A 17,466-nucleotide genomic window follows, 5' to 3' on the forward strand; every position below is an offset into this window, starting at 1 on the left:
CAAATAGTATTAAAAATGAGAATATTGTTTTTTATATAAAATTATATAGATTAATAACAATGGATGTAATAACAATGCTTTAAATATCATTGTTAGTATTAATATTGTTTAATATATCTTCAATATCGTCATCCATTTCATCATCTGATTCATTTTCTTCTTCAAAATCCATTTCTGATGAAGTTTCGCCAGATGTTTCGTCAGAAGTTTCGTTTGATGTTTCCTCACAAGATTCAGAAGCATTAATTTCAAGAGAAACATCAATGACAAGTTGATTTAAAACATCATGAACTATTTCTTCTATACTCATAACTTGACCATAATTATTAAATTCAATATTTTGAAGGCTTTCATCAAATTCTTCGTCAAATATTTGCGCTATATCAATAACATTACCGTTATCATCAAATTCTATGTTTGCAAGAATAGCATCTAATTCATCGTCAAAATCTTGTGAATCAGACATATTTATTTATCTATTAAATAATTAAAAATAATAATTATATAAAATTAAGACGTTTTTAAATTATAATATTACTTACGACTGTTCTGTCCGATAGCTCGACTTCAAATGACTTGACTTACAATATCTTCTTTATATCACAATAAAATGTTGACGCAACAAAAAGGTAATCACATAAATAAAGAAAATAATATTTATATCAATTAGGAATAAACATAACATATTTAAATTTATAAATAATTTATAATAGTTACGACTGTTCTTTCCGATAGCTCGACTTCAAATGACTTGACTTATAATTATTACTTTATATTACAATAAACTGTTGACGTAATAATGTTGACTCAATAATAATATTGATGTTACAAAAAGGCAATCACATAAATAAAGTAATTATTTTATATTAATATTTATATTTATTATGAATAAAGATAACTAATTTAGATTTATAAATAATTTATTCTAATTACGACTGTTCTCTCCGATAGCTCGCCTTAAAATGACAGATTTTAAATGACTTGACTTACAATTACTACTTTATAACACAATAAAATGTTGACGCAACAAAAAGGTAATCACATAAATAAAGAAAATATTATTCAAATTAATTTTTTCAAAAATATTTTTATTTAATTAATTTCCTTTTAATGAAATTTATACAAATTATTTAATCAATAGTTATAATTTCATAGTCAATAATTGTAATTATTTCTTCAATAAAAATAATTTCTGAAGACACGATTTGATCATTTATCATAATATTTTGATTATCTATATTATAGTTATTGTTTACATTAATTTCAAGAATATCAAAGTAATTAGGATGTTGAAGAAGATGTGCTTTTACTCCAAAATTAAGTTCGTTTTTATTCATCCATAAATTACGACAATATGCACAGTTGAGATCTTTAAATTGATCGAATGCAGTCTTTATAAGTGACATCAAACATGAAGGACAAAAGCGGTGAATACAAGGTTTTTCCATTAGAGCAAATTGAATAAGTTCGACATTCAATTGACAAATGTTGCACATATTAATAGTAGACATTTTATTCAAATAATCATAAATGTCTTGATCTTAAATATGACTTGAATTTTAATATTCAATTAATATATAATACAATAATCTGTAATATGATTAGTTAAAAATAAATATTACGTACATAGTACGATAGTACATTCCCTTCGATGGCTCGACTTGAACTGAGACTTGAAATAATAATTTCACTTTATTTAAAATTATTAAATGTTAACGTAATATTAATGTTAACGCAATTATTAATGTTGACGCAATTATTAATGTTAACGCAATTATTAAATGTTGACGTAATATTAATGTTGACGCAATATTAATGTTAACGCAATTATTAATGTTGATTGTATGTATTGTAAGTATTGTAAGTATTGTAAGTATTGTAAGTATTGTAAGTACTGTAAGCATTGTATGTATTGTATGTATTGTATGTATTGTATGTATTGTATGTATTGTATGTATTGTATGTATTGTATGTATTGTATGTATTGTATGTATTGTATGTATATATATTACCATTTATTACTATGTATTATAGTACTATATATTACTATATATTACTATATATTACTATATATTACTATATATTACTATATATTACTATATATTACTATATATTACTATATATTACTATATATTACTATATATTACTATATATTACTATATATTACTATATATTACTATATATTACTATATATTACTATATATTACTATATATTACTATATATTACTATATATTACTATATATTACTATATATTACTATATATTACTATATATTACTATATATTACTATATATTACTATATATTACTATATATTACTATATCTTACTATGTATTACTATATATTACTATATAAAAGTGCATTATTTTTGTTTAAATTTAAATTTGTATTCTATAGTAGTAAATAATATACTATTTTTTTAATTTAATAAATTTTGTATATTAGCAGCCATTTTTATGTATATATAAAATAAAATTTTATATAGAATCATAATATTTTTAATTTTTAAGATTATCTAAGCTTATTAAATCTGATAACATAATTTTTTGTACTTTGGCCGCCATTTTCTCTATGTTCCTGAAGAGATATCAAAATTTCAATGCTGATCTTCTATACCTTATTTTTGATGGAGAATCTAAATCTGAAATCAAAATTTTAAAATTCGCACTTTGAAAACCAACACACAGACACACACACACACACACACACACACAAACATATAGAATCCATAAAACAAACCTTTTAAAGTTTGTTTGAATATAATTAATAGTTTATTTTATTTTTTTGTATATACTTTTTCAAAAACTACATGTACAGTATATACTGTATATAATCACTAAACTAATAATAATATTATTATTAATAATAAACTGTATGTAAACATTTTGCACACACACACACACAAAATAGTCAAATGTTTTTATTAAATACATGTACAGTATTATAATATAATCAAAATTATAAATCAAAATTTGTTTGAATTTTTTGTTGTTGTTGTTGTGAGTAATTATAGTTAGTTTTATTTGTGTGATTTATATATAATTATAATTAGATTTAATATCTAATTATCAATATTTTATAATCAAAAACTATAATCAAAAATAGTCAATCAATATAATAATTTGTATATTATTAAGCTATATAAATAAATTAATTTATATATAAATAATTAGTTATCTTATTAGAAATATTATTGCAACAAAAAAAATTATTGAAAAAAAATTTCTAAATAATAATTAATAGATATATTTTTATGTGGAATTTATTGCATAAATTAATTCAATTTTTTTTATTATCATTTGTTTTGTGCATTATTTTTTTTATAGCAAATTATCTAAACAATTATCTATTAGTTATAAATTTATATATAATAATAATAAAACGGCAATAATTTTCTACACAGCATTAAACAACACTCAAACATATATACAATTATATTTTCATACATATATGTAATTTAATTTATTAATATGATTGTCACGTTAAATGTTTATTTTATAGTATATTTTATATATAATAATATATATATATATATGCCATATATGTAATCCAATTTAGAGGTATACCATAATATATATATACGCAAATCCCTGAGTACTGCAATATATATATACTGTATATAAACAGCATATATATATATATATATAATATAAAATATATAGCATAAGTGATAATAATAATAAATATTACACACACATATATATATACAGTATAACATAAATTATTCTCACTGTATATACAATATAAATTTATATATATATAGTATAATAGATAGCTATATATACAGTATATACTGTACGCGTATATATCAAAATCACTGTAAAAGTATATTGATTGGCAACAAAAAGGGTTGGGCACACAACATGATTTTGGTATATATACAGTATATGGCACTGGTATGCAGTTATGACGTAAATACAAACTATATAATACATACACACAGCTACACACACACACACACATACTGTACATACATACATACAATGCCATAATATAACTATAGTTTAATGACAACTACAACAACTACTACTACTATCACATAATAATATCAATGAGGAACTGGCAATTATACTGTACTGTATATATATATATGTTATATACAGTATGTGCCCAATAGTGTCATGTAATTAACAGAAAGAGTTTAAATAAAAAGGTTATGAGATTTGCATAGGATTTGCATGTATTTGATATAATATATAATAATACTAATAATAATATATTAGATTTTCAATTAGATTAATATTTATATATAGTATACTATACAGTATATCTATATATTAAAAATAATACAAATAAAACATTAAATCAATATATTAGTTGTAAATTTGGGTTTAATTAAAAATGTTTTGTGGTTATTATTATTAATAATATTAATAATAATATTATTAAAATTATTTGCATTTTTAATTTAATTAACACATCAAATGTGTGCTCAATTTTATATATTATTATTATTATTTAAACTATTTATACTATACTATTAGCAATTATAATCATTTTTAATTAATTTATTTTAAAACAAGTTCAACATAACTATAAATAACTATATATGTAATGTATGTACAAAAGGTCAATACAATTTGCATATTATTATTAGTATTATTAGTTAAACAAATTATAATACACCCACAAAAAAACTTTACTAAAATATTTTAAATATAAATTTTTTGTTTTGTTTAACTAAGTGTTCATCTAAATGTTGATAAAAATTAGATCCAAAAAAATTATAGATAAAAATAAAATAAAAAACATTTTTTTAACAAAAATTTAATCTAAAATCAAGTTAATTTATAATTTATATTTATTTTTTGCAATTTTTTTTGCAATCATTATTAGATAAAATATCATTATCAGACATTTATTATTAACTCAATTAAAGTATATATAATTTATAAATATATATATATATACAAAAAAAATAGTTGTAAAACATTTATGATAGATAATATAATATTTTTTTTAAAAAAAAGATCATATATTTGTTAAATACTAAAATAAAACTTTAACTAATCTAATCAATTGTTGCAATATATTGTACAGTACTGTACAGTATATATATATATACAGTATATATATATACAGATATACAGGTATATTGAGAAATTAATAAATTTATAACAACAACAACAACATAATTATGATAACAAAAATATTTCAAATTATAATATAATAAATAATATTATAATTATAATAAATTAGTAAAAGTAATTATAAATACAATTAAAAATAAAAAATGTTATAATTATAAATAGAATTATAAGAAATTAGTAAAAAATAATTATAATTTTTAAAAATAATAAATAATATTATAATTAGAATTATAATAAATTATCAAAAAATAATTATAATTTTTAAAAATAAATAATATTATAATTAGAATTATAATTATAATAAATTATCAAAAAATAATTATAATTTTTAAAAATAAATAATATTATAATTAGAATTATAATAAATTATCAAAAAATAATTATAATTTTTAAAAATAAATAATATTATAATTAGAATTATAATAAATTATCAAAAAATAATTATAATTTTTAAAAATAAATAATATTATAATTATAATTATAATAAATTATCAAAAAAATAATTATAATTATTTTTTAAATAATATCATAATTACAGTAAATTATAGTAAATTTTATAATTATATTATTATATTTTTAATTTAATTTTAATTTAATTTTAAATTTATTGGACTAACCTGATCATTGAGATGGTAGTCATAGAGGAATAGGTTCCATGAGCTGGCATTGACTGCCGAAGCTATTGTTGAGGACAGTTCGTGTAGTACCTGTGCTTTCTGGGGCATGTCGTGCAACAAATTGGTCAACGATTGTATCATTTTACGTTTGTCGGCGTGTACACAAAACTTAGCATGTTCAATTTATTATTATTTATTATTTATTATTTATATTTATATTTGTTTGTTTGTTTGACCAGGGAGAGATACAAAAAAATAAATAAATTATATTTATATTAATTTAGTTTTTTATTAAAAAGTAATAATAATTATTAGTATACTAATTGTGTAAATATTAATTAACCAAATAAATAAATAATTATTATTACTATTATAAAATAAATAGTACTTAAATATTAATAATAATTATTTTAATAATAATTAAACTAAACTAAAAATTTTTCATGCAAATAATTTATTTATAGTAACAATAATAATACTAATATTAATGTTAATAATAATAATATTGAGAATTAATAATTTATAATATATTTTAATAATTATTATTTAATTATTATTATTTATTTATTATTAAATATTAATTAGATAATTATCATTATTATTTTATCAAATAGCTTATTTTTCTATCATATATTTTTTTTAATATTAATAATTACATGTATAATTGTTGTTAAATACATGTATGTGTGTGTGTGTCTAAGTGTATGTATGTGTGTATGTTTGTATGTATGTATGTATGTATGTGTGTGTGTGTGTGTGTGTGTGTGTGTGTGTGTGTGTGTGTGTGTGTGTGTGTGTGTGTAACATAAGTACAGTAAATATTTTATTTGTTAAATGTATATTATTGTTGTACTAATTTAACTTTATTTTTGTTGTTGTTGTTGTAGTTATTATGTTTAGTTTTCTTATATAATATATATATATATTATCTTATATAAGACCATATTGTATGGCATTGATAATGAAAATAAATATACATTATATATATTACTGTATATTTATATGTAATAAGAAAAAACATCAATTTGTAAATTAATACTTTAATTTTCGTGTGCATCCAAATGCACCAAAAAAATACAAAAAATACAAAACAAACTATACATACACTGTATATACTATTTTAATAAATTGTTGTTAATTATTGTTATCTAATACAGTATTTATACAGTTTTATGCTCTAAGCTAATGTTTATAATCGCAGTTAATTTATCTTGCTTAATTTAATCTTACATATAAAATATTATACTATATATATATATACTGTATTACTTAGATAAATTAACCAATATAAATTTTGTTATAATGGTTATATTGTATTGTTTTTATAGTGTATTGTTATAATCACATATACAGTATATAGTATATACTGTATATATATATAAAGATATGTTTAATATAAAAGATTTTTGTATTGTTATTGTATTTATTATTGTTATGATTGTAATATCTATGTAATACTAATAATAATAATAATAAAATTTGATACCAACCAAAAAACAAATATATTTTTTTGTTAGTATCCATACAAATTGCAATTTTTTATTTTTATTTAATTTCTATATATATATATATATTATATATATAGTAAAGTATATACAATATAATTAATATATATATAAAGTATATCACTATTACATTACACTCATAACAAATAATTTTTATGGTATCATAAAGTTTATTGTATATCATATAACATATTATATATATATAGTTATCTAGTATTAGGAAGTACTGGATAACAATAATAGACAATATAATAATTATTATATATATATTTTTTTTTGTTTGGTTTATTTGGTAATTATCTAGGTTGATTTAGAAATCATATAAACATTTTAAGTGGAAATGTCATAATATTTATATAAATAAATATAATGTATATATATATATATATATATATATAAACTTTATATACAATACTAACTAACTATCAAAAATAATAATAATAATACTGTATTTATTGTATTAAATTTGTTTTAGATAGTTTGTCGGCAATTGTTTGCAATAAAAACATTTTACAACAACAACAAAAAATAAAATAAAATTTTTGATTTATTAGAAAAAATAACATTTTTTTCTTTCAACAAAAAAAATATTACTGATATATATATGATATATCAACAAAATAAAAAAAACTCAAACATTAATGAAAAAAATAGTTTAAATATCATATCGATTAATGATATATTATATAATAATAATAATAATAAAAAAATAAATTTTTAATAATAACAATAATGATATTTTTTATGTATTATTATTATTATTATTTTGTTAACTTTCTATAATCCTATAAAAATTTATTATTATTATTATTTAGTATTATTGTAGTATTAAAGCATTTTTTTGTTGTTGAAAATTTTTATGTATATATACTGTATATAATAACTTATACATTATATTTTTAACACACAATAAAAACATAATAAAATAAATACAGTATTAAACTATTTTCTAAATTATTTTTTTTAAATATTTATATTATTTAATTTACAATACTGTATATAATAACTAATTTAATTTTATTTTTAATTTAATTAATTATTATTACTATTACTATTACATACCTTATAACGGGATAGACTGGTCTTTTTGTTGCGATTTTTACGGATAAGCCATCTCTCAATTTGATCAGTCGATACATTGTTGAGCACATAGTCGTCCAAATAGTCCGGGTTTTCATTTAAAAATTCATCCATTATTTCATAGTCTATATAAGATATATATATATTTATAAATTAATTTTTTTTAATAAAAATTTTGATTGAGTTTTTTTGTTCATTAACAACAAAATGCAATAATAATAATAATAATTACAAATTAATTATTTATAATAAAAATATTTGTAAAGAAAAATTAGAAAATAAATTCAACTAAAAGTTACACAAAAATAATTAAAAACATTAAGCATTCAGAAAAAATATAACTAATTTATTATTAATTTTATTATTATTTTATGCATTTTTTTTAAATAAATTTTTTTTAAAAAAAACATTAAATTATTTACTTAATATTTTTTTGTTCATTAGATGATAATAATAGATATATTTTTATATAATAATGTTATTATTATTAATGTTGTTATAGTTATCCATTAATAAAAAATTTATTTTTTGCTGACTTTACTACTTATTTATTATTATTATTATTGACTGATAGAGTATATCATAGATACTCTCGTAAATGTCATAATCTTATATAAAATTATATATCAATATATATATATATATATATGATATATAAAAAATATCAAACAATTTACTCTTATATATACTGTATTGATATAATATAATATTTGTTTTAGACTTAACTTTTAGTTTTATTTTTTTTTGTGTAGAAATTTTCACTTCAATTCAATTCAATTGACAATACAATTGACAGCTAATGATAACAATTTAATATTATTATTACACAATATTATTGATAGATAGTGTACTTTGCAATTGATTGCAAAGTGCATTATCACTTAAACACTAACACAATATATATATATATATAAAGTATTTAGAGTATTATACTATTAAAAAACATTAAATGTCTTTAAATGTTTGAAATACACTTTTATTAGGAAAATACACTAAACAACAACAAAAACAACAACAAAATCACATTTAACTAGAAATATAGTATATAATTATTATTATTATTATTTATTTAGTTTTATAACAACTAATTGAATTCACGCTAAACTCAAAAACAACAAAACAAAAACACAGAATATTCTGTGTAATAATATTCAGAGAAATATATATATATATATATATATATATATATATATATATATATATATAAAGTTAAGCTAAATGTTTGCCCAAACAGTTTGATGTGTTAGTGAGTGTGTGTGTGTGTGTGAGAGTGAGTGAGTGTCTGCTTATGTATTGCCAAATTGCACAGTTAGCTCTCTCTCTCTCTCTCTCTCTCTCTCTCTCTCTCTCTCTCCTAAAGTCTATATAACTAAACAACTAGACGTCATATCTGAGTCTGGCGCGTCTGCACTGGTAGGTTAGGCCTCTCTCTCTCTCTCTCTCTCTCTCTCTCTCTCTCTCTCTCTCTCTCTCTCTCTCTCTCTCTCTATCCAATGCCTTAGGCCAGCACTTGTACTGTATTGAAGAGATAGAGAGAGAGAGAGGAAAAATCGATACAATTCAGTACAATTGTAAAGAGAGAGAGAGAAAAAACTATTGCTATTTCAATACAATATTCAATACAAAATATTTGATACAAATATATACTATATATATATATATATATTGATGATGAATATATTCAACAGTATATATATATATACAGTATTTAGACATACAATATATACATTTATGATACATTTAATATATATAGAGAGAAAAAAATTGTATAGAAATTGCTTTTATATTGATACACATACATACATACACATACATACACACACACACACACACACACACACATACACACAATATTATGGCACAATTACCTGATATTATACTGTCCTCTCCAAAAAAAATGTACATAATATTAATGCAATAAACTATTATATATATTATACAATATAAGTTATATAATACATTATTTTTATTTAGTTTTTTTGCTGCAATTTAGTTTCTATTATCTATCTAAATGTCAATAATACTAATACTAATAAAAGTGTCCAGGCTAACTTTTTATTATTATTAGTTTTATTATTATTACTACTATAGAGTTTTTTTTTGTATATTGAATTTACTAATTAAAATATATACTAATAAATAATGTGTCATAAAATTTAATAAGGGATTATGGTGTAAAATATATAATAAAACTATTGGATTATTATTTTTAATTATTTGGGTACACTATTTATAATTAGCATATATATTGTGTTAAATAATAATAATTATTAATAATTAATTTTAACAATTAATAAATAGATATATTTTTCTAGCAAATAGCCAAAAGTCATATATCAAAAATAATAATATAATACTATTAATATTAGTATTAGTATTATTGGTATATAATATTTTATTTTTAAGCTAGACTTATGATTGACAATAAAATCTATAAAAAATACAACTAATAATAATACTATTTATAATTTGTAATCTGTTTTATATATATATATATATATATATACAAAAAAAACTTAAGTTTAACTAAGCGTATGTTTTTTAATAAATATAAGTTATATATATTTTTTAACAAAAAAAAACAACAATTGTTATATACATATATAAATAACATTATCTCTAAATAAGATAATAGTAATTATAATAATATTGTGTTTTTTTTGTTAAATAATTAAATATTACACTAAAATATAACTGACACAAATATTTTTAAATACAATTATAATTTATAAAAATAAATTACAAAATACTTACTGCAAATCATGTTTTATTTTTATTTTATTTTTTTGATGAAATGATTGTTTTAAAAAATATTATAATATTTGTCTTCAATTATTATTATTATTATTTACAGTATTTATTCATGCACATGTACACACACACACAAATAATGGGAGGGGGTGGGAATGGGCATAATCTACCTGTTCCCTTATTATTATTATTATCAATAATATTATTATTAATATTATTATATTATTGTAATCAATTGAACTGTATGATAATAACCAATAATATATTTATTATGGTTATTATTATTAGGATATTATTTTAGTCCCGGATCCAAAAAAATAAACATACAAATTGATTAGCCAAGTGAGCTAGATAAATTTAATAAACAAAAAATAATATTATTATTATTACTAGTAGTAGTAGTAGTATTATATTATGTAATATTTTACTGGACACTGTATTAACAAACAAAAAAATAAACTAGATACAATTATGTTTTATACAATTTTATGTATTGTATATTAATATTATTAAAATAATAATAATAATAAATATAATAATTATTTGAGTAAATGGTATTTTCCAGTAATAAAAAATTGCAATTATCTTTTAACTGCTATATAAGTTATAACATTCATACTATTAATATATATATATATATAAAATATATTATAATACTATTATTTTTAATAATAATAATAATAATAATAATAACTGTTTATAATATATACTAATCATTTTTGAACTTATTTTTATATACTTTTTATTAATAATTATTTTTATATACTTAATGACACAAAACTTTTATGATAATTAAAAAGAAATTGAAATTATTGTTTTAATTAAAAAAAATTGTCTCATTAAACGTTTATTGATTTTTTATATTCAATAATTGAATAATTATTAAAAAAAAAATTATAATTAAAATTAAAAAAAATAATAATTAGATTATATATTAATTATCTTTTAGATATAAATTATTTTAACATAAAAATATTTATTTATACAAAACAACAAAAATATAATAATAAATTAAAATTTTATTAATAAATTAATATCTATTTAGTTTTAGAAAAAAAATATCAAGGTTACTTTTTATTTGAATAAAATAAATAATAAAAAACTATGTCATTTTCTCTCTATTATAATATAAACTGTATATTACTATAATATTATAAATGTATATTACTGTATTATTATTATTATTATTATTATTAATGTAGATTATGCAAATATTTAAACAAACAGTTATATTGTATATTGATTTTAATGTTAATGATTTATATGATTATAATTGTTATAATAATAATAATAATAATACTCTAAGAATATTTATAATACTGTTTAATATTTATTATTATTATTATTATTTTCACAATTTAATACAAATAATAAACTATAGATATATATATAAATATATTTTATTATAAGTTAACAATAGAAAAAATAAGTTGAAAATTTTTGAACAAAAAATAATATTTTAAATAAACAAATATTATAAAATATATATAATAACCATTAATAATAAAATATAGTAATATTTTTTTATTATTATTTTAATAAGAAAACCAATTTAAATATAACCAACAACAAAAATCAATTTACAAAATCAATTTATATTAGCTATAATAGAAAATTTTTCAGTTAAAAAACTATTTACTAAAAATAACTAAATAATTATTAATATTTTTTTTATTATGCAAATTATAAATATCATAAATATATTTTTTTTATGTTTCAATTTAATTTTCTATTAAGACATTATAGACTGTCAAACAATTATAATATACTAATGTAATGAAAGTATAAAATCGTTTTTTAATTATTAACATAACATTTCAAAAATTGCTAACAAAAAAAAGTATTATTATTATAGAATAATATTGAATATATATATATATATATTTTAAAACTATATTTTCATACAATTTATCATTTTTTGAATAATATATAGACTTTTACTAAATAAAACATATTGATTTTTAGTAATAATAATAATAATAATAATATTTATTATAAACTAAGTTATATTAATATACTATACGAAAACAATATTAAATGATTGATAGCTATTTTGCTATCATATTAATAATGAATAATATACTGTATATATTGTATATATATATATATATATTTAAGATAAATGATTGAATAAATTAATAATTAATTAAATAAATTGCATAAATAATATCAAATATATATATATTATTTATATCAACAAATAAAACAATATTGTATTTTTTAAAATATTAATATTAATGTAATTTTTCAAAAAATATTATTTATTGTTTTTTAAACAAAAAAAAAAATAAATTTGTTTAAAAATTATTTAGAAAATTATTTCAATTGTTTTTTTTTGAAAAAAACTAAAAGTTTAAAAATATTATAATTTCATAAAAACTATACAACATTTAGATTAGTTAATTATTGTAATAAATTATTAACTAATAATAAATAATATTTTTTAAATATATAAATTATAATTTTAAGTAATTAATTATATTTAAAATTAATATTTCTTACCTATAAATAAATATATAGCAGATATTAGTTACTGTATTGTTATAGTTATTGACAAATATACTGTATATGTAATGTATATATACTGTATATATATTGATAATATTTATTTAAAAATATTTTATTATTATGTGTTGTAAAAAATTGTTATTTTACTTTTTTTAACTAAAAAACACAATTTCTAAGAAAAACTGCAAACAAATAATTGTTTTTTTTTAAATTGGTATTTATTTATATATAAAACAAAAATTTCAATTTTATTCACAACTACTTATAATAAAATTGTATTTTAATATTAAATATATATTTATTTAAAACAAAATACATATACACTAAAAAATATAAGTTTAGTATACTTTATATATATATATATATACTTTTTAGATATATATAAGTATATTTACACAATAACTTATTTTTTTAAATATGATATTTTATCCTATGATATAATGTCGTCTCAAATATAAAATATATATTTGATATATGATATCAATATATAGATATAATTTATATAAGTTATACCACTTAACAACAACAACAATATAACATAAATTTTTTATATATCAATATATTATATATATATATATATTTATTTATTTTCAAAAGTGTCATTCACTTAGTTTGTTGAATAAGTGGTCGTTTCCTTTAAAACATATTATATATATAAAAATAAGTACAAAATAAAACACTCAAAAAAATATTATATTATATCATATATACGATACTTATATATCAAATATATATATATATTGTATATATATATATATCTCAAATATATGATATGTGGAAATAAAATACAAGAAAAATATAAATAATAATAATTTTTTTTATATATATATTTATTTTTTTAACTTTTTTTTAGATCTCCTTTTACTCTCCTAAAGTAATATTACTGTATATATATAATGATATATACAGTACTATTGTATGTCAAAACTTCAAAAACATGATATATATTGATATATATAATATTTATTTTTTTTATTATAACTAATAAGGTTGCCAGTATCACATCAATAGATATTTCAATAGCACATAGGGTTGACAATTTATTTATTTTTTTTCATACAAAACTTGCTTATTATAAATATATATATATTAAATCTAACTAAATATTATATATAAATTATTACAAAAACATTCATAAAATATTTAAATTAATTTACACTTACTTACAATTACAACAGTAAAGTAAATTATATACTGTATGTTAGTTATTAAAATAATTTATAAGATTTTTAATTTTTTAAAATTAAAGTTTAAATGTTTATATTACTGTATATTATTAATTAATACAGTAATAATGTAACCAACAAAAAAAACTTGATGTCAATTAATACACACACACACATACATAAAATAAATATATTGTAATTAATTTTCTAGAGTTGGCAACCATAACACTCAAAAAAAAAATAAATAAATTTTTTGTAACATATATTTGTAGACACTTTTTTTTAAAAAATGGAAAAAAGTTAAAAATCAATTGAAAAAAATACTTTATTAGTATTTTAATACACATATACAAAGTTCATAGATCAATATTATTATTAGTATTATTAGTATTATTATTATAAACTACCTGGGGGGGGTGGGAGGGCAACAATAAATATATTTTTTTATTTATACATTAAATTTTTACACAAATACACTAATTGCAATTACTAAAACAATGATGATAGTTTTATTTTTGTTTTTGTTTTATATTGTTTATTTAAAGGTTAAGGAATTTACTTTAATTATTATTATTATTTTTATTATGTACGCAAAATGATCAAGTGATCAAAATGATAATTACTACATTGTGTATGTATGTATGTATTAGCACATGTATGTGAGTTTATGTGTTGTGTGTGTATGTGTGTGTATGTGTGTATGTGTGTGTGTATGTGTGTGTATGTGTGTGTATGTGTGTGTATGTGTGTGTATGTGTGTATGTGTGTATATGTTTGTATGTGTGTGTGTGTGTGTGTGTTATAATAAAAAAATAATAAATGCATTACATTTGAATTGGAAATAAAATGATCAAGGATGATATAATATAGCAGTTATTTTTTATTATTATTATTTATTTTATATATGTTTTATTATAATGTGTTGCTATGGCACAAACACATACACACACATGTATGTATGTATGTATGTTTGTGTGTAATAAAATATATACAATAAAAACTAATTATATATTGTATTTTTTGTTGTTGTTGCATTTAAAACTACGTATATGGGTAGTTAGCAAACATTAAAAAAATAAATATATAATTATAATTATTTTTTTTAATGATTGTTAGTATTATTTTATTTTATTTTTATAATCATCATCATCATTGGTTTAAAATAAAATTGTATATTAAAAATATTAATTAATTAATATTATTATTAAAAATAAATACCTAATTTACTTTTAATTACTTTTAATTTAACAAATTAGTTGTTAATTAAATATATATAATTTACTAATAATTACTAATAGTAATAATAAATAAGGGGTTTAATAAACTAAAAATTTTATCTTATTTTTTTTTATTTAAAAAAATGTAAAAAAATCATAAATTATCTAATATGTTATTTTTTTAACACTCTTGTGTTAAGTGCCGACAAACAATTATATATATATTTATATTACATTGAAATAAATTGATAACAAAAAAATTATTATTATTATTATCTAATTATCTTCAAATATAATTTAGCTGGGATCTTACAAATATTACAAATTTTATATATATATATATATCAATTGATAATAAATATATATTATTATATATTATACATTAATATACCTGTATATATATATATATATATATATATATATATAATTTATTTGACTATTAATTTGTAGGTATTTTTTGTTAATTATATTAACAACTATTTATTAAGCGACAAGTGTTATGTACTCAAGTGTATTTAAAAAAAATGTTAATAACTATTAATACAAAATTATTTTTTAATTCAAGTACTAAAACATGCATTTTACACATTTTTTTGAAAAAAATAAATAAATAGATAAACTAGATATCTATAAGTTTTTTAGACCTAATAACAAAACAAAATATGTAAACTATTTTAATTGAAAATTTATTATATAACTTTATATATATATATAGTTTTTAAGTGGCAAAAAAATTATATTGTTAAAGTGTAAAGTCTAGTATACATTTAAAAAAATATTTATTATTATTATTATTATTAAGATTTAATATATAGATATATATATATATATATATATATATGGAAAAAACTTTGTTTTATAAAAAAAATTAATATAAATATTTATTTTTTGTAGACATTTATGATTACAAATGTTTAATGCCATTAAATATATGCACACAAAAAATCATTACAATAATATTATTATTATTAGTAGTAGTAGTAGTAGTAGTAATAATAATAATAAATATTAATTAATTTTTGCAATATTTTACATACTATATTATTTATTTATTTATTTATTTAAATTATTATCATTATTATTGATTTTAAAAAACAAATTTACAAACTAAACAAAATTACATTAAGCATTAAAAAAAGCTATATACATGTAACTATCATATAATCTAATATATATATATAAAATTGCATTAATTACCCAGGGTCTATCATTGTTGTTTTTATTGTGTGTGTGTGTGTGTGTGTATACAGTCTAGACAATAATATGATCAAGTACAGTATTTTTATTTTATTATGATAATTGTACTGTACATTTATTTAAGTATATATCTATTATTATTATAGTGATTTTGTTTATTTGTTTTTATTATTATTATTATTATTATGCAAAACCTTAATGTATTATATATTTGCTTATATATATTTATATACGGTATTACTGTATATGTACTGTATTATCAAATAAAAGCAAACAATTAGAGAGAAATAAAATAGTTAAATAAGTTAAATATATTTTTAAATACAAAAAATACAT

At 17.1% G+C, this 17,466-nt stretch overlaps 1 protein-coding gene across 1 annotated transcript in view; it reads right to left on the reverse strand.

Annotated features, from left to right (window-relative positions):
* The window catches only part of LOC128954503 (probable 3',5'-cyclic phosphodiesterase pde-5), a 30,973-nt gene extending 19,874 nt beyond the window's left edge, over positions 1 to 11,099 (reverse strand). Inside the window, exons 1-3 of the mRNA XM_054300089.1 lie at positions 11,046 to 11,099; positions 8,274 to 8,416; positions 5,707 to 5,874 (exon numbers count right to left, since the gene is read on the reverse strand). Coding sequence (XP_054156064.1) covers positions 5,707 to 5,874; positions 8,274 to 8,416; positions 11,046 to 11,055 — 321 coding nt within the window. The 5' untranslated portion in view covers positions 11,056 to 11,099. The remainder of the gene's footprint in view (positions 1 to 5,706; positions 5,875 to 8,273; positions 8,417 to 11,045) is intronic.
* Positions 11,100 to 17,466: the final 6,367 nt, after the last annotated feature.

The sequence above is a fragment of the Oppia nitens genome, unplaced genomic scaffold (assembly GCF_028296485.1).
Source record: "Oppia nitens isolate AA-2021 unplaced genomic scaffold, nextdenovo-longstitch-racon4-pilon3 scaffold27_pilon_pilon_pilon, whole genome shotgun sequence".
In the NCBI taxonomy this organism is placed as follows: domain Eukaryota; kingdom Metazoa; phylum Arthropoda; class Arachnida; order Sarcoptiformes; family Oppiidae; genus Oppia; species Oppia nitens.